The sequence below is a fragment of the Pseudorasbora parva genome, chromosome 21 (genome assembly GCF_024679245.1).
Source record: "Pseudorasbora parva isolate DD20220531a chromosome 21, ASM2467924v1, whole genome shotgun sequence".
Classification (NCBI taxonomy): Eukaryota; Metazoa; Chordata; class Actinopteri; order Cypriniformes; family Gobionidae; genus Pseudorasbora; species Pseudorasbora parva.
This window is the reverse complement of record NC_090192.1, coordinates 13,550,646-13,571,295: the sequence shown is the minus strand read 5'-3', so window position 1 is coordinate 13,571,295 and position 20,650 is coordinate 13,550,646. Positions and strand designations below refer to the sequence as shown.

Sequence of the window (20,650 nt, the reverse complement as noted above, 5' to 3'; positions counted from 1 at the left end):
AATTTGTGTAGTTACGTTGATTGCAACCCATTCTCACATTTCCAAGGCGTCTACATCCGAAGCATGGTCAAGTGCCTTCCACGTTTGTGTGTGAAAATGTACAAAAGCTTAGTTTTTTTCGGAACAGATGTGCCTGAATCTGGCATGTTTTGTTACTTTAGTTTTTTTTAACATACGCCCACACTAAACCTAACCCGATAGTGTTAACAAAAGCAAATGTGACAGAAATAAGATTGCATCCATGCCATTTTAGCTTGTGTTTCAAACTCGTCTTTGAGCTCTTTTATCATGACTCGTTTTCACGGGATTTGTTCCCAAGCTTTCAGCATTGCAAGTAAAAATCTTTCCCTGCTGAGTTATCAAGCAAGCTTAATATGTCAGAAAATCAGAACATATGGAGCTGGTTAAGTGACGCAAACTCCAAAATGTATTCGTTTCCATGGACTATGGTAAAAAAAAAAAAAAAAAAAAAAAAAAAACGATAAAAAACCCTTGCTGTTTTACTGCCTCTAGTGTTCAATTTCTGTTGAAAACTGCAGTGATATGTACCTATTGGTATGTATTTTCTGGTTTGCAAAAATGTTGCCACAGGTACGATTTACCAGTAAGACCAAGTTGCAGCATTCCCATACTTCCATTTCTCTTATAGATTTGATGACTTTTCTATTATTCTAAAATGTGGAAAACAATAATAATTTCTTCGTAAGTATACAAATCCAAACTTTTGACTGATAGTGTAACACCAACTCTACAACAACTATTAAAAATGGAGAAGAGCTTGGGCCAGATTTACTAAACAGCAATATCTTAAGAGTGCTGATAAGAGTGGAAAGTTATGTGCATTATGTGGACATTAAATAACACAGACATAGCTGGATCATTTTCATTATGACCAACACAATCTACCAAGAGCAGCGCAAATTAGCCACTGATTTAAGACGTGTTAAATGGGTGTCATACGGGGGTTACATAATGGTGCAAACACCAGTAAATTCACAAACACAAACCTTAGTAAATCACCTTGCGTGATTCATTTAAATACTCTCCTCCCATACATGTGGAGCCTGAAAGGGAAACTCCTACAAATGCCTATGCAATAATGTCAGCTGCAAAAATAAACCCATCCACACCTTTTCAGCGCTAATTTTTCACGACTTGTCTTTAGTAAATCCTGACGGTAGTTTTTTAACGACAAAAGAGAGTTTACACTGGTGCAATAAACTGTTAGTAAATCTGACCACATATTTCTCAAAACTTTTGATTTCAACAGTCTGTAAACTTCTAAATTCAGACTGAGAGTTGTTTTGCAGACTGTAGTTTTATAAACTTTTATTTCACTGTAGCGTTCGATTGGTGTACAAATGTCAAAACATTTAAAATGCATCTTTGCTTCTGTTTGCAGGTTTGCAAATGCATTGTGCACAATTTTACACAATTACGAGATGTTTTAGATCATTTAATGTTTTAAGTCATTTAAATTATAGGGTGATTAAATATACATATATCACTGATTCATGGAAGAAATCCACACTAATTAAACCATCACTGCCACAGTATAGGAGTTCTTATTGAAATATGTTCATAATCATGCTGCACCTGGCTTCATGCCACGACAAATAAATGGCACCAATTAAACACATAAGTGTTCTTAACACTCATTTTGACTGAACTGGAAAATCATTTATCATCATTAATGTGGTATTTTGCTAATTGAAAAAAAAGAAAGAGCAGGGACGTTGCTACAAACCCAACAGAACAACTAGGAAGATGAATCTGCTAAATGAGACAACTAAAACGCAAAAAAATAAATAAAATAAAATATATAAATAATAGTAATGTTAGATGGCTTCTACATCTGGTCCTGTTAATTCCCAGCCAATCAAAGAAGAGGCCTACGATTCTATTCTGACCTGTGTCAATAGCTTCTGCTTCATCCCAGTCTCTTTCTCTGTCTGTCCAAATGTCCTTGCTCCCCTCCGATGAAGCAGTAGCAATATCATTATATGTCAATGGACCAGAAACCCTTGCCAGTCTGTAATCCTTAGTAACCTGCATGAGATCATAAACAAATGAAGAATAAATGTAAAATAGAAAATATAGAGATAAATAAATCCATAAAACTTGTCCACATTGACATATAATTGCAACAGGAGGTCACACAGCAATTTACTAGGGATTATTGACTGTTTGGGGTTTGATTTATGTTCTTTTTGGGTGGCTTTTTTAGGATAACTGAGCAGACTCATGCAAGCACCCAATTTGCCGACACTTTAGTTTACGGATCCACATCAACCCTGTTTCAGTTTATTACATGCAGTTTCCATTGGCAGTAAATGAAGCTTTTGGAAAGGCTTATAAAGGAGAGGTTATAAAGTGAAGAAATTATTCAGATATTTAGAAGTTGACCATCAAGTGTTGTTTAAAACACTATAAAAAGAAAGAGCAAGTTAAAAGGTTTCCGAATATCTTGTGTAGAATACTGGCTACAGGGAGTTTTTTTTTTTTTTTTTTTACTATTTTGCCACTGCCACGATCCAAGGTGCTCTGAAAAACAAAATCCGTATTTAAGGTATGTCGTCAGCTGAAAATGTCTGGCATTCATTTAGATGTTTAAATCATTTAACATGATTTAGACTCGGTAGAGCATTCAGGAATGCATCAAGAGCATACTATTCTCACTTTGGATTCATATAAAAATGTAATTGGTGGAATATATCTCTGTTCCATAACCCTTTGAGCTGTTGGCTTAGATGCATGTCAAAGTGTCATATTAGGTGCCACAATGTAAATAATGTTCCAAAAGCGATGGTTACATACCTTCTTTTGGCCAAAATCTAAAGCATTATTGCATTTACAGAGATTACATCCTCAGAATCCAGTGCAACGAGCACATCGGGGGGAAAAATCCATCCAAGAAAGTGGACAAGTCGAGAGAAACTAAATATATTGCATTCAACATGAAAAAAGAGTATCAATAAATATACTCTTATATAAATATTTGTGTACTACGCATTTTATGCTTATAAGAGTATAACATTTTTAACTTATAAATATGCTGAATTGCAATATTGGAATCAAATGTGACAAGGCTCCATGAGGCTCCAACTATTTACATATTTACTCATTGGGGCTCCATTTCAGTTTAGGAAAGGTTTAGCAAGCTACTTTGGAAGATAGTTGCCTATAAAGACAGTACACAGCAGCTCACTAGACTTTAAAGTAGAGCTTTTGCCTTCTGAAATGATCTTAACTCCACAATCACACCTTATTAGTAAATGTGATATTCTAAACCATAAAGCCTTCTTCATCAAGGGCATTCTGCACACCCCAAGCACAAATAAAATCTGTTATGTTTAATGGACAGGAGGGACCAATTTTGATTTCATCAGGGCACACCTATAACTGTGTGTACTGGAGCTCGACTAAATCTGGGCTCGCGTCTGCTGCGGGATCCTTAAAGTAGAGTGTGGCAGTGTCCTCTCCCTGCTCTGTCTTCCGCGCCCTGAGCTCGGTCACCTCTTTGGGCTGCTCTTGCCGGCAGCGATTGCTGTTCCACCACATTTCCAGGGCGGCCACCAGACAGGCCAACAGGAGCCCCGCTGCTAGGATGCAGAAGACACCGGCGAAGCTATGCAGCTTGAGCGAGCGACCATCCGGCTGGGCATTACTGTGGCTGTTGAGGTCGCAGCGGCCAGTCCGAGGCCACCACTTCTGTTTCAATACATCCAGGTCTCCTTTCTCCTGCAGCTCCAGAATCCTGTGAGGGATGACAACAAAGTGTACTTATTTTATATTAAGTTTTACATATGGCTCCTTTCTTTTTTCTGGAATATTCTGAATGCAACCTGTGCATGTTAGCCAACTTGTAGGCCCCTCTCTGCCAACGGTAGCACTGTTTAGGCTTTTGCATTGGGTTCTAGGAACTTAGTTCTAGGAAATAGCCACCAGCACTCTAAAAAATGTTGGGTTAAAAACAATCCAAGTTGGGTTGAAAATGGACAAACCAAGAAATTGGTTTGTTTGAACCCAGTGAATGGACCCATTCAAAAAACTAAATTTCTGGGTTTGCCCATTTTCAACCCAACTTGGGTTGTTTTTAACCCAGCAATTTTTAGAGTGAGTGTGGTTCCGCGAGAACTAAAATTTTCCCCTGAGGAATATTTTCCTGGTTGCATTTACACCACCAGTAGGAACTCTGAAATGATGAAAGCCAGCTTGTTGCTATGACTTTTATTTTGATGGCGCAGCAGAACTTAATTTTAAAACGCCAGAACCTGACCACACAGCTCTCACATTCTCCATCTTCATTAGCTTATGATCTTTTCAACAGTCCAGACGTTACTAGATAGAACTGTTAAACAAATAAAGTATACAGTATATGAAAAATTATTAACGTTTGCCATGTTGTTGATGTCCAATGTCGCTAGCTTAGGAGAAATACATAATCATGTTTTGCTTGTTCCCCTCAATGTTGCGTTGGCTCTTTTCTTTAGCTTAAAGGTTGAGAGGTCCATCCATTACTGTTTTTCCATGTCTGTAATATTAGTTTCTGGAGTAAATATAACGACTATAATCTGTGTGTGTAGACAGCTTTTTTTTAAATGGCGGAAGCCGTTTTTTTTTGTGCGTTCAGCCAATCAGCATTTCACTTACATCACGGTAGATCCTATTCTGTGGGGTTAGACCGTACTTTGAAGTAGGAGCTAAATGAGTTCCTTCAAAAGGAAAATTCTAGTTTCTGTGGTGTGAACACGCCAAAATTTGGGTACTTCCGCCAATAGTTCTAGGAACAATGAAAATGTTCCTCTGGTGCAAAAGCCCTTTTTTGTTCTGTTTTTTGACCAATGGCAGACCAGGGAGTGTTTGAAATACTGTTTGGGAAAAGTATTTAGTGTTATTTGCCAAAGCAAGCATCCACCCAGAACAACCAAACTTATCTCTTAGGAAAATGTAGGCTAACTCTTTTATAAGGTGGAGATTTTGTATGAATTTTTCCAAAACATATCCATCACCCCTAAATATAATCATCACTGTACAGAAAACTATGAATGATAATGTACAAATTCAAATGAATTAGCCACACATCTTCCCACACTTAGTGATTCATAAAACCATTGAAATTTCACGGCATTGACCCAGCAAACCTTAACCCGGAAAGTATCTTACTTACTGCTACCTTAGTCAAATGTTTGTTTATAATGATATAAATAGATTTGGAAAGTGAGGACACGTGTAAGCAGGGCCGGCTCTAGCTCTTTGGTTGCCCTAGGCGAGATGGAGTTTTGCGCCCCCCACCCCTCCCCACTCACTTTTATCGTCTCTAATTCAGCAGATGTCTGTTTTCCTAGGCCTACCCCTAACCGAGAAGCACTTATTATTAAACACGTTCGACGCTTTATTTCCACTTTTCAAACATTTTCTCACTTTTTATTAAAAATATATGCCTTTCCAATTTGATATGTGATGGGGAAAGGGAATAGAGCGAGTGTGGCAAAAGGCAGGATCGAACCACTGATCAATCTGCATCAAATCTTAATGCCGTGCGTCTTACCACTACACTACAGCCACTGTAATTAGGCGAACACAGCATATTTGTGTTTAATGTAAATAATATGGCATCTTTCGTTAGGCTGCTCCAGTAAAAAAAAAGAAAAAACGAGAGGCCGTATTTATTTCCTTCCGACGCCCACGTAGAGAGCGTTTGTACTTTTCATAAATAACATGCATACGTTATCCATATTCATAACGAACTGGACTTTTGATATTTAAATGACATCCATGTAGGTTATTGTAGATTATTGTCAGTGAAGTTATGTTTGCAATACGTATAGTAATTATGTAGAAAACTAGCAAGTGATAGCCTAGTGACAATATTAATAATATTTATAAAATAAATATTAGTTGATAAGATTGATACTAAGTAATTTTATTTTGTTTGACAACTTATTGGCTGAGATAAGAAGACTAACCTCTATACTGGGCTTTCTTTCCATTTTCTTCCTTTCTTTTTTTCTCTTTTTTCGTCCCTGTACATACGCGGGGTTTAGACGCCTCATTTTTGATGAACGCGCAAGATGAGCACTTGCCTGACCTAACGCCTGAACCAATAATCAATAATCACCATCAATTCAATCAAATAATCAGGTTGATAAGTAATAAAACGTGTGGCTGAGGGGGCGCCCTATGATGATCATGTTTAATGAACATTATGTTGTATTTCGCTTGTTCCGATTCGATGCTTAATGGGTAGTAATGGGCGGCTCTAGAGTGCGCTCGCGCCACTAACACAATTGTCGCCCTAGGCAACCGCCTAGCTCGCCTATAGCAAACGCCGGCCCTGCGCAATGATTCCTTTTCACTTAAAAGCCACATTTCTTTCATCTGTAAAAAATATGTTCTTCCACCTTAAAATATATCGAAATTATGACATATGATCTCAGTGCAAAATGGCGAACAGTTAGTGTTCATGACCTCAAGGCTAGATTATTGTAATGCTCTACTGGGTGGTTGCCCTGCATGGTTGATAAATATGCTCCAGCTGGTTCAAAATGCAGCAGCTCGAGTTCTTACTAGAACCAGGAAGTATGATCATATTAGCCCGGTTCTGTCAACACAGCATTGGCTCCCTATTAAAGGGGGGGGTGAAATGCTGTTTCATGCATACTGATCTTTTTACACTGTTAAAGACTTGGAATCCCATACTAAACATAGACAAAGTTTCAAAAGTTAAGGTGGACGTTTGATGGGAGTATTTCTTTGTCAAAAATACTACTTCCGGTTAGTCATAAGTTTCGGCAAGTTTTTTGAGATCATGCGTCCCCTTTGACGTTAATGGGGGCGGAATTTCCTTGTATGGGCCTTACGGACAATTCTACCGGAAGCGCGTGAGAGAGCGAGGGAGAGAGCGAAAGCAACAGACTACGCCCATCAAAGCGCTGGCTTGTAGGATGCTAAACAGGTGATATAACCAGTAGCTACTGACTTACCCACTGATAGGCCGGCGGTCGATCTGTATTAGCACTTTCCTCACGCGACGGGCGAATCACTTTCCTCACAGAGCGACTCACTTTCCTCACGCGGCAGGCGAATCACTTTCCTCACTGAGCGAATCACTTTCCTCACAGAGCGACTCACTTTCCTCACGCGGCGGGCGAATCACTTTCCTCACTGAGCGAATCACTTTCCTCACAGAGCGAATCACTTTCCTCACAGAGCGACTCACTTTCCTCACGCGGCGGGCGAATCACTTTCCTCACTGAGCGAATCACTTTCCTCACAGAGCGAATCACTTTCTTCACGCGGCGGGCGAATCACTTTCCTCACTGAGCGAATCACTTTCCTCACAGAGCGAATCACTTTCCTCACAGAGCGACTCACTTTCCTCACTGCAGCGCGCTGCTGCACACGTCATTATTTAGCTCCGCTCACATGACACGCCCCCACCCGCTCGGCTTTTTTCGGAAAGACTCGGAACAGCGCATCTTTCTTATATAATTATAAAAAAAATAAAGACTTTTCAGAGATATGCAGGATGCAATGCTACTCTATAGGTACTCAAGATTGACATGACACTGACTGAAACTGAGTGTTTCAACCCCCCTTTAAACACTACATATATTTGTATAAATTGCTAATTCCTTACAAAGCATACATGGTTTAGCTGCCCACGACTTGAACAAGCTTTTTAACGCATTATAATCCTTCACGTCTATTGCAATCTCAAATCTCTGGCCAGATGATAATACCCAGAATTTCAAAATCAACTGCATGCGGTCGATCCTTTTCTAATTTAGCACCTATACTCTGGAACAGTCTTCCTAGCATTGTTCGGGAAGCAGACACTCTGCCAGTTTAAATCTAGACAATGCATCTCTTTACTATAGCATAGACATAAAACATTATCAATTTATATTATTCAAATCAGTTAAATGATTGTTAAGCTGCATTAGCTTGGACAGCCAGGAATACTTCCCATAACACCTGATGTACTCATTACATCATACGAAGAATGGCATCTACGCTTATATTAGTCAATCTGTTTATCCAGAGGTTTACAGTAGTCTGCCAGATCAGATGGTGGACATGCGCAGAGACACAACCACAATGCAGCCCTGAAGTGTCAGCAGAGACTATTCCATGTGAAGGCCTCTTTCACTTCACTTTCCCTCTGTACAGATGAAAATGGTATCAAAATAATCAGAAATGACTAAAAACTCTGTATTATACATGCCAGACAAATAATTTGGTGGTCATTTTGTAAAGAAAAGCCATGCGCCTCTATCACTGTGAAGCTGCTTTGAAGAGCAAATGTTCAGCCAAAACAGTCTCTCTTCCATTATTATCCTATTATCACTGTGAAGCTGCTTTGAAACGATCTATATTGTTAAAAGCGCTAGAAGGTGACTTGACTTAACGAAAGAAAAAAAAGAAAAAAAACCCTGTTGTCCCCTCCACAAGTAATACAGGTTCAATTTCATCAATAAAAAGCATCATATACAGAAACATACAATGGGTGCCAAAATGCAGGGTGCTATAGAGAGAACATAAGGATGGACAGCAAAGCAAAACAGTAAGATGAATTCTTCACTTAAGCGGAGATGACATTATGGTTCACTGTGTAATAACCTGTGAGCTACCTTTCAGCTGCGTTAGAGTACATTTCCACCAGTCACCCTAGGCCTGTTTTTATTATTTTGAAGATTTGTGCCATTCTTTTAGAAGATGACAGAGTGTAGATAGGAATGTAGGAGTAAGAATGGAATTGAGGAACAATTTCACACAGAAAAAAATATGTACATTTATAAGATTGTATAAAATATTGTTGTTATTTACTATAAAGCATAAGGGTGGTGTGTGTGTGGGGGGGGGGGGTAATATTTATATTAGATAAAATATAAATGTCACAATATGCCTCTTCCATTGAAATAAGAATGTTACGCTTTTGTCTGCAAACGTTTGAAGTGTTAGGTATTGCTAGTGGTTGGGTTATGTTAAGATATTCTAGAAAGATCAATAATGAGGGAGTGAGAAGGCAACAAAGGATCACTACTCAGCTTTATGAAATCCAACAGCAATACAATTTTACAGTCTTAATTGCCTGCAAGTGATTATGTGCAGCTTTAGACAGTCTGCTGACATCTGTTTCATTCACAAAGGGATCAATTTGTAATAAGTCTTAAACTAAACCCAAGAAACAACAGTCAAATCAAGGGTTTGTATGCAATAAAGAATGGCTGTGAATTGTGGGAGATTCAAAGCACCTGTAAAATTGCTAAGCATTTATTTGGTAATTGGAACATAGTTAATGAAATAATTTCAGCAAATTTCTGCAGAACATTTTCTGACTTTCTCTCTCTCTCTCACACACACACACACACACACACACACACACACACACACACACACACACACACACACACACACACGGACGCACACACACGGACGCACACGCACGCATGTTTTTTTTACAGTGATGACAGTTTTTCCAGTACCTAGAGTACAAATTCTTCAAGTTATTAAATTATCCAAAGCATGGTCAACTAATTACTAATTATGACAATATTAACAAACTTCAAATGTTCCCTAAACAATAAGCTCCACACACCATCTACATTTTAATCTTTAAAAATGTATATTTTAGTTAAGAAAAGGTCAATACGCACTTTTGGGAGATGAGGTCTCGGTAAGGACTCCCATGCTGCAGCGCGATGCCGTAGCCTTTGCTGCTCATGCTGTTGCCGGATACAGTGATGGTGCAATCGTCATCTGTCAGAGCTGCATACTCCACCACAGCCATGTCCCACAAAAATGCGTAAGGTCCTTTTTTGGCCTGTAGATAAAATATATAACTTCATTTTTAGTAAGATTGTTGACATTGCATGCCCATTCACGGCAAGGACAATAAATATAATGATAACTATATCAGTGTTGACACAATGTGTGATCACTATCTATTATAAGTACATGCTGCAGTTAGTCAAATCAAAAATTATTCAGACACCATATATATTTTGTTACTAGTGGGTGCGGGACACTGTAGTTTATTTATGTAAGTGAGGATAGCAAAGTAAACTGTGACATATTATCCACAAAAATCTTCATACAGTAGACTTCCAGTAAAACTGATAACAATTTTGGGCCAAAATTATTTACACTTCGACATGACCATGTTTTGCTTAAGTGTTTTTTCTTTAATTGCTAATCTGACCTTTTACATGACAGACTGAACAAAATTTAGCATTTCTTGGTAATTGGTTGACCTAAATTGATATTATCTAATTGTGTACTTAAATGTAACAGCTGACAGCTGATTGGTTGATTGTAATCCATTACATTAGCCTGGTCTTACCAGACTCTAGTACATTTCATTTGTACAGAGTCTGGCCACTCTCCATTGACAAGCGTTTACTTTCGTGAAGGCGTGTACTCTGTTGAAGTTTAAAAATATTGGATCTGCTACCAATCGCTAACATTTGGTCATGACATATGTCATGCGCCCTTCGCCTTTTTCACACATGGAAATCCATCAAAATAAATGTGCAGGCCACCCCTGTGATAAAACCTAAAACTCGTGCATTCGGAATGCAACACAGTGGAGGAGAGTTTTGTGATCGGGAATGCGCTGCTCACGAGGTCCGTAACATGATTGTATGCTGTAAATAAAATGTCATATGCTTGGTATGATAATAAATGCTGCTATAAATAACATACCAATTCAAATGTTTACATGTTTTATTTTAATTTGTTTGAGCGGTGATGAAATATATTGCTCTTGTAAATAAATACAAGCATTTTAAAGAAATAAAAGTCTAGAAATGCATACAAATAACATTAAAGCGCAACCATACGGTGCTCTGCAGTGGTAAAAATGATTATAAACATTGAATTTTGAAGTGATTTATTCTTGAAAACTCAGAGATGTGGATTCGTGGATACTTGGCCGGGGATTTTTACACGGGTGGTGGGAGATGGACGGCAATAAAATCACTGAGTAGCCCCTGTAAATTAAATGATGGCAATATCTTCTGAGAAACAATTACCGTCCGAATAGGGCTTCAGCTCACTCCTTCACCACTAACGGAGCGAGCTGGAAAATCAAACTTTTCCTGAATTCACCCTGTTGGGGAGGAGGGCCACAACACCATAGCCACCAACAAACCCCAGCAAAGATTGTTATTGCTCCGGCTTTTACTTTTGGATATTTGGCAGCGGTGCCACAACGGAATGAACCGTTTGCATCTTTCTCTGCCGCCATTACTGAACTAAAACTTAAACTAGCGCACAACATCAGCGTCACCGTTCTCAGCCTTCTGTTCGCTGATTGGACTGGTAAAAATTTGTTCGGAGAAAGCCTAAGAATACATCACAGTCCCAGTACTGAAGGAAAATGAAAATTGAGCGTAAGTACGTAGGAGGGCAGAGCCAGGCTACCATTACATATCTTTCTATCAAAGTTATGACATTATCCAGATTAATTTGTTCTGACACAATTTAACTCGTAGTTACAGTTTTTGACATATTGTATAACCATTATCTAATCTGTAGCAGATAAACTGTGATAATTTGAGAAAATGTTGAAGATGTGTTAATAGATTTTGGTTTGACTGTACATTTTAAAGCACGATAGTATAAATGCTAAAGCTTTATTTTAGTTGGGTGTTTTCTGATTGTCTGTCAATGTTTCATTGTTTGGCTGGAGAAACATTATCTTTTTATATCATTAGCTGTGGTGTGGACTTCCCTATTCTGGTAATATTATTAAAAATGTATAGGTATAGATATCTATAGTATTGTTTTGACTGGTTACAGTAACAATTATATTAGACTGTTATAGGTTTTGACTGGTAGCCTTAAAATGGCTCATTTTACTTTCTATATATCCTATGTATTATTGCTTAATTGCTTCATCATTGAAATCGCACACTAGGGGCTAATCTTGACTAATCTATTGAGTTCTTTTCTCTTTCAAAGAAGCTTCATTGATCTCAACCTGCCCTCATTGGCTGATTCAAAGGATTTCACATCCTCGACTCATTATGCACTCCAAATGTCTTCCTCTTTGATCTTTTTCAAAGTTGTTTTCTTTGATTTTCTCAAGAACTGACATTGAATGGCCGTTGTTCATTTCAAAAGGGTACTTTTAAAAGATGACCTGAGAGAAAAGCCTCTTGTATAGACAATCTGTTATCAGCTCTAAATATTAACAATGAATACTAAATGGTAAATACTGTCCCTGCTGTGGTCTACATGGTGGTGCTAGGCATTCCACTGACATTTTTTGAGAAAAAAAAAACACACACAAATACACACACACAAACACACAAAGTGCAGTGTTTAAATGACCATGCTGCAGTTACATTTAGTAAAAAATAAATAAATAAATAAACAATAATAATAATAATAAATGAACAAACAAACAAACAAACAAATAAATAAATACAAGGAAAATGGGAAAACTATCAGGATTACAATGGTTTCACTTAAAACTAAATAAATGAGTGGAGACTGCAAATCATCAAGGGGTCGGGTGGGCCAAGTAATACAAAATTACATTCCAATTATTTGTGGGTGTGTCATGGGCCAATGAAAGATTTTAATAAAAACATGGAATCATTTCTCTCATTTCAAGGTAAAACGCAATGAACATGCATCACTCATCATTTTCAACAACTACGTATATCTCTTCAGGGAAAACAAATCAAGGAAAACATGCCTCGGATACCTCTTAAGACCTGTTCAAACCGAGAACAACAATAACTATAAAGATAACAATAAAGATATAGTTCTAAAAATCGTTCTCCATATCATCACATGTAACACGGAAAATATTAATAATTGTAATGTGATGATCGGGTCAAATATCTAAATATAAGAAAATCAAAGGTTTGAGTGGGTGATAGGTGGATGATTTATATTAATAGTGAATTTGGTTGGCTTTAGAACTGATCCACATATCTCTAATTGACAGCTGGTTTTGTTACCAGTCATGACTCACGTGAGCCACCAAGTGGAGCATGGCAATTTATTCACCCAAACATTGCTTTTTACTTGACTTTATTTATGTGACCTTGAAGGGATCCACAAGTTGTCAGATTACATTACTTTCATATCTTGGTGTAAATATGGCATGTGAATAATGCAAGCAATTATTAATGAATGAATCCCATTGTGAGCCATCCATCCAGTGTGTTTCCTGGGATGCTGGGATAGGCTCCAGCCTTACAGTGTATGAGTGGTTTGGAGAAAAGATGGATCTCCAGCCTGATTCCTCTTGATTGCTACAAGAGGTACTCCACCCCATACTATTTCCACTCAATTAAGGACTTCATTACTCACAATTCTCTGACTGGTCTAATCATCCATGTTTGTTTACACCTGTGTCTCATTTACATGCCTATATCTAGTCTGATCACTCAGACATTCATTGTTTTGTATATTGTTACGGTGCATCTCTGAGTATTTTTCTGGTTCTGGTTTCCTTTGTTCCCATCCTTTTTTGTTTGGTCTGCCTGTGTTTTGACCGGTTACTTGTACTTTGGATTACAAATCTGGATTGTCCTTCTAAAAAAAGCTGTGTTTGGGAACAAAGGCAAAGTGTAACAACATACAACACCCTGTCCCAAATGGCACCCTAAACCCTCACAGTCTTCCTCTGAGTCCAGACTTTCACAACATAATGCCGCTTTGACTGCCGGGAAGAAGTCCGCTGCGTAAGCCATACCAGTGCGAACTCGGCAGAAGTGCAAATAATGACCACAAAGGGGGCGCTCGGGAGCACCCTTCTGAGACCTACAATGGCAAATGAGACACCTTGTGGTCTCGTGGACTAACAGTTTTTTCCAATTACTAACACACTAAAATGACATGCACAGCACAATTATTTAAACTGACAGAGAGAGCAAAATCTCTACTCAAGTTTTCTAAAGTCTAAACACATTTTCTGCTCTACACACATTTTGCAATTTAAAATGGCTCTTTTCTAAATGCACTGAACATGATGTCGGCAGAAGACACAACTATCTGACATAAAGTCACGTTTGCCATTTCAAAACACTGCCATTCAAAATGACACTACATGAGCTAATTGGCCAATACATGTGCCACCTAGCCAAACACCTCACTGGTTAATGGTTAACACTTCCATCAGGATGTAAGCACTATGGAAATACCACAGGTTTTATTTAAATATTTTACTATTTTAATTGCCTCATTAAAAAAGTTTAAATAAAAGTTAAATGCATTTAAATAAATGTTTCAACAGCATGTCTGTGCATCTGCAAATATTTATGTGCATGTGAACAATCTGAAGAATTTTCTACAATTTGAACAACATATTTTAGTATCATGGCAAAGCATACTAAAGCAATTATTAGTAGCAATTATTCCGTCGCCATTTTGGCCCCGCCCGCCGACTCTATTAAATATTATTAATTTAATAATATTAGCTTAATTTATAAAATCAAACATGGCTTAGCACCTCTTCCATTATGTGACTTTGTAATGTTTAGATCAAGTGAGGTTAGGGTAATAAGAGGAGCAGTGAGGGAAGACTGTATCATCCCCCGGAGAAAAACTGCTTTTGGTCAGGCTGTTTTCTCCGTAAGGGCAGGTCAGCAATGGAACACAGTACCAGTAACCATTAGAGAGTCTTTGTCATTCTCTTCATTCAAAAAAGAATGCAAAAAAATGTCTCGTACTGAACCAAATCTGTGGACACTAACTCCTTCTGTGTGTATTTATATATTTTAAAACTAAGTTACACTAAATGTATTTGCTAACTGTATTGTCTTATTATTATTATTTTTTTTTTTGTTGTGATTTTATAATTATTTTATAGTTGTGATTATTTTTAAGGTTGCCTTTCTGTACATCTGGCTGGAGGACTGCCGATGAAAATTAGCCCTTTCGAGCTAACTCGGGGGGCTAATTATTGTAATGTCGATTAATGTACATTGTCCTCTTTTAAATAAATAAACAAACAAACAATAAAGATGAGAGTGTTTTTCATTATGCTCAACAGTGTGTACTTGGTTAGACAAAAATCTGGTAATATGAATGAAGTGTTAAAGATTTCATCCAAAAGTTTGATTTTCATAATGCTATATGTAGTTTTGGTTGCAGTGCTCCATTTTGCTAGCCTGACAAACCAGACCCACTTCAAGATGTTTGGTCTGGAAACTCACCATAGACAGGACTCAATCCGAGGGGCGGGATAAACGGTTGTCTTTCAAACTCCCTCTGCACGCGATAGGACAGCGCTACACCAACCAGAGCAACGAAGGTGAAACAGAGCTTGTTGATAGATTAAACATTCACCGTATCCGGTCGGCTAAACTCTGAACACATCTTCCCTTTTTAAGAATGACTTCAGTGCCGTTCTTTGTTCTTTTCTCAGAGAAAAGCTTAACTCCAAGTCTTCCAGAATCGCAGTCAAAGCTAATTCGAAAGGCCGCAGCCGTTCGCCAGTTTCTGTGTTTACTAGACAACAGATACTACCCTCAGTTACGTTGCTGCTATTTCTGCTTGTCACGACCATGTAGAGGGTAAGACGGTTGGGAAGCACGACCTGGTCGTCAGGTTCCTTAGTGGGGCGAAACGGTTAAATCCTCCTCGACCTCCCTCAATACCCTCTTGGGATCTTGCTTGTGCTCTGAGCACTTCAGATTGTCCTATTTGAGCCCTTCCAGTGAGCAGAGCTTAAGATTCTGTCAATGAAGACTTTACTGTTGGCTGCATTGGCCTCCATCTAGATGGTAGGGGACCTGCAGGCACTTTGGTCGACGAATTGTGCCAGGAGTTCAGGCTGGGTGACGCCCACATGGTACTGAGACCCCGGCCTGGCTACGTGCCCAAGGTTCCCACCACTCCATTTTCAGGGATCAGGTAGTGAACCTTCAAGCGCTGCCCCTGGAGGAGGCAGAACCAGCCCTAGCTTTTGCTCTGTCCCGTCCGCTCTGTGGAGCAACGTGAACAGAACTCAAAACTTCACAACCTCAGATCAGCTCTTTGTCTGTCATGGAGGCCAGCAGAAGGGAAAGGCTGTCTCCAAGCAGAGGATGGCCTACTGGATAGTGGATGCCATTACCTTGGCTTAACAAACACAAGGTGTGCCCTGTCCGCTCAGGGTGCGAGCACACTCTACTACAAGTGGTGCATCCTCCTTGGTGCTGGCACGTTGCACCTCTCTGTCAGACATCTGTAGTGCTGTGGGCTGGGCGACACAACATGTTAGCTAGGTTCTATAGCTTACGTGTGGAGCCGGTCTGCTCCTGTGTTCTCACCTCAAACGGGTAGAAGCACTGAGAGGCCTGGCTCCTGTCGGCTTGCTGCGCCTCGGCGCTTACATTCTTCAGAGATGAATCTCTGTAACTCATCCACTGCCCTCGGTGCCGGGCATGGCGGAGCGTCTGATATCAGGCCTCTTGTCGCTGAATCCTTGAGAACCGGTATTTTGGCTTTGGCCATGTGAGCGACCCTGCGGGGATCCCACATATTTTTCCACGGTTGCTCCTCCCGGAAGCCTGTGTCTTTCCCTTGGGTGAGCCCTCCCTTATTAGGGATTGAGCGTCCTCACAGCGGTGGGCTAAGGCTCAGCTCTGTCTCCACATAACTCCTCTCGGTATGATGTGGTTCCACAGCAGCCCCCCATTAGGACACGCTTTTCCAGTGTTATCCAATAGACACTAAACAGGTCATGCAGAACAACAGTGATGGACTTCTCTGTGTGAGCCCTGTCCCATCAGGTAAGAAAGTTCAGGAGGCTCACACAGGGCACTGGAAGGGGGCACAGGCAATGGCGCTTTGGTAGGGATTCCTATTCGTCATTACTCCGACATGTCTCTGATCCCTCCTTCAGGGAACGAGGGTTACATACATAACCGAGACATTTTCTGATAGTGTTCTTTAAAGTTTATTTTTATAAACTAAAAAAAGTTTAATAGAAGTAAACCAAAGCAAAATAACAGAACACATATAAAGTTCACTTGTAGTATTGTTGCAATACTAAAGAAAAACTAGATGTGTAAATGCATGGCTGTTACTTAAAAGTATAATTCTATAAACTAAAAAGTGGGCCTATTTAGTCCCAAGAAGTATTGAAACACATGCTGAGTATACTGAGACACAAGTATACTAAAAGAATATATATATATATATATATATATATATATATATATATATATATATATATATATATATATATATATATATATATATATATATATATATATATACATGCATACAATGAAGGATTTAATTTACAGACATGCCACTCATCAGAAAAAAAAAAAAAAAAAAAAAAAACTCACTGCAGAATTGTGTCTAATACTTTTGGATCAGTTCAGTCTCTGACGAATCAATGTCCAGAGCTCAGAATATTCTAAAATTCATTTGGTATTTTCTCTGGCCATCAACACCATACATAACTGTGGTGAAGTGAAGTTATAGCTGTCTGTCATGTTCACCATTGTACATTGAATATTTGATGATAGCAACTGACTTGCCCAAAATCGTATTGCAATAGACTGAATTCAGATGCATATAATAGATCAGTAACTTTGAAAGGATTATAACAAAATATTATGCCAAAAAAAAAAAAAAAAAAAATTCAAAAAATAGAGTCCAGTCTTTCTGTTTCCATAATTCTATGAAATCATACAAAAGCCAATGTGATCAATGTACATACCTTACGTATACCTTCAGAAGGGCTAGAAACTGAGAAGTCCTGTCCATTGTTTTTGCTGATGGTCCTCCACAGCTCTGCATATGTGCTGTCCTGCTCCAATGGGTTTGTGCCTTTGGCTCTGAAGTAATCATACACTGCTGAATCCCTAACAGTGCCGTAGGTAAAGTCCATCTGCCTCGCAAGATCCTGAAACGATCTGTTGGATAGATAGAAATACAGAAAAACAACTACATAAAGGTTGGCTAGGTAAGAATGATCTAAAACACTTTTGTCCAAATTGGTTTAAACTTTTTTTTATATGTCAATACATAATTAAAATGTAAGTACTCTGAAAAAGAGAGTATACAAATCGAGTGACTCTAGACTTTTTAATCTGCAATAAACACCGCTCATTATTTTCATCCAGGACGAAACAAGTGATTGGCTAGGGCGACTGTCACTCATTCTCGCTACCATGGCTACCACACCTTTTGCTACAGGATCTGCCTACCTGCGCGCGGCACGAAACCTAGGTAGTGCAAAATAATAGCAGAGAAAGAGCATTCAAAATTCACAGTACCGTTTTTTTGCAGTCAGCGAAGGCAAACAATGCAAAAAAAAGAAGACAGTACAAGAAAAGGCAATGCACAAAAAGTGGCGTGGCTTTCCAATGAGAACTGAGGGACCTTAGGGGATGAAAAGCGACTCCTTGCTTGCTGTATTTCTGCTGGATAGGTAATCTTTCATTTTGATTATACATTTTTTGGGGTTTATGTTTTCATGAAGCATGTATCACTAGCACACGTAGCTGCCTAATATAGCTAACATAACATTACTTAGCATAAAGTTACAATGTTATATGCTTAGTGAGCCATTAGTAGAGATGATAAATACTCAATATGCTTAGCTCAAGATGATCGCTGTCGTGTTGAATTTCGTAAAATTTAACTTTATATAACAAAATGTATGTGTAAAAGCTAGTACACCGCATCCAGGAACTTTTTTTTAGAGCTAAGTTAGCTTTAGCTACCCTCTGTCTCACCATGATCACCAGCAGAGGGCACTCCATCCCAGACTGTCACTCCATCAATGACTACATTTCCCATAATCCTTTGCCTGGACTCATCACACCTTATTAGTTACACCTGTGTCTCATTTACCCATTACCTCAGCTTAAATTATTCATGTGCAAAGTCTTGTTTAGTGTAACAACTGCAATCCTGAGCGTTCTCCCTTGTTTGTTGTCTGTCGGTTTTTGGATTACCTGCCTGTTCCTGGATTACTCTTTTGCCCGTGTTCCCTGCCTTGTTGTGTTTGTTTGTTTGTTTGGACTGCCTGCCTGTGTTTTGACCTTGTCTGAACTCTTGTCTACGATTGTAGATTACCCTTTAAATAAAGCTGCATTTGGATCCTCTACCCGAGTCTCTCAGAGCAATACGTTAGAGGTGAAACATGCATGCATTTTAAGGTTAAGCAAGGAAACAAAGGAGCCTCCTTGTGCATCCTGTTTTACTCTTGAAACACCTCATGTATGCCTAAATTCTCTCCTACCCTACATAACCCAATCTCCACCTCTCTACTTTCCTTCACATCTGTCCAAATAGATTCAGTTCTTGTTTTAACTTTGAGGTGTTGTTTTTTCCAGTTTCAGCTGTCTAAATAGCAAATGTAGCATGTGGCTCGTTTGTAATAACTACACCACCCCGGATTAATGGGGAAAACCTTCCAAATAAAGCACGCAAGTGTGTTCCAAAAAGAGAGGCAAGAGGTGGGTTCCGTACAAAATATAACTTATTTATTTCTAGGAAAGTTGGCAATTATTTAAAACCAGAGGGACAAGCGTCATGGACTGAAGATAGGGAGAACAAATTAATTCACAATAAATCTTGAGGGGCTGAGGCTTCCTCTGGAGAGCAGGCTAGTGTAACAGCAACAGGCATACAATGGAAACCATGCCAATCAGAATCACACCCACCAAGTTCACTGTAAAGACACAAAACTAGTGACATGGCAATACAGGACACAGCAAGAATGACACCCTTTTCTGATGTAAAGCCTGTAATGCCGTAAAGAACCCGCCCACGCCAGGAAGCCCACAGCTCCTAAAGAAGAAGATAAGAAAGTAAAATTAATAAATTATACAAGTGTAAAGAAAACAATCAATTGACTAAATCAAACAAAACCGCAACAATTTAAAATACACTCAGAATAAACCAAGTATAAATACTGACAACTCACATTAAAGAAAGAAAACAACAAATGCAAATAAATGTCCAAGAAATAAAATCTGACCAAACTGCATGTACCAGACTGTTGCAGTGAAACTCAGAACTCAGAATCAACCTCATACAAACAAGTCCGGACGCCAAAAGCAGCAGCAGGGCCTCGAAGAGCAAGAGGTGAAGAGAAAGATTGTTGAGAAGTGTCAAGAAACCTGCTCAACGTCCAAAAAAATAGACTCAATGATCCAGTGAAGTAATACTTTGACGGCATCTACAAAAGTCATTCAATACAAAAGTCAGCTCAGCCATCTTGTAGGACATCTCAATTCTCTAATTGCACAGCGAGGCGAGGATCAACGAGAGAGGAGGCTTCCTGAGGAGTCATGACGTGTACAAGACACAAATGTTTATCAAATAACAACACCTGGCAGGAATGCCATAGCGCCAGAAATGAAAGTAATTGCTACATTACGATATTTGGCAACTGGGAAAATGCAATAATGCAGCAGTGATGATTTAGGTCTGTCACAACCTTCTGTAGGCAGAGTGATCACACAAACAATTACAGCACTTTCAGAACCTCAAATTGTGTCACAGTTCATTTCATTTCCACTGGAAATTCCCACCTTGCATGCTCAAAAAACTGCATTTATGAATATAGGAGGCTTCCCTGGTGTTGTCGGAGTAATCGATGGAACCCACATCTGAATTATTGCACCGTCGGGAGATGAGAACGTTTATGTTAATAGAAAGAGTGGAACAATGT

General features: G+C 38.9%; 1 protein-coding gene across 1 annotated transcript in view; it reads right to left on the bottom strand.

Moving 5' to 3' along the window:
- grid1b (glutamate receptor, ionotropic, delta 1b) overlaps positions 1-20,650 on the bottom strand; it is a 741,339-nt gene that overhangs the window by 7,578 nt on the left and 713,111 nt on the right. The window contains 5 exon segments of the mRNA XM_067429947.1: positions 1,911-1,944; positions 1,946-2,049; positions 3,517-3,757; positions 9,663-9,829; positions 17,684-17,879. Of these exon segments, the coding sequence (XP_067286048.1) occupies positions 1,911-1,944; positions 1,946-2,049; positions 3,517-3,757; positions 9,663-9,829; positions 17,684-17,879 (742 nt within the window).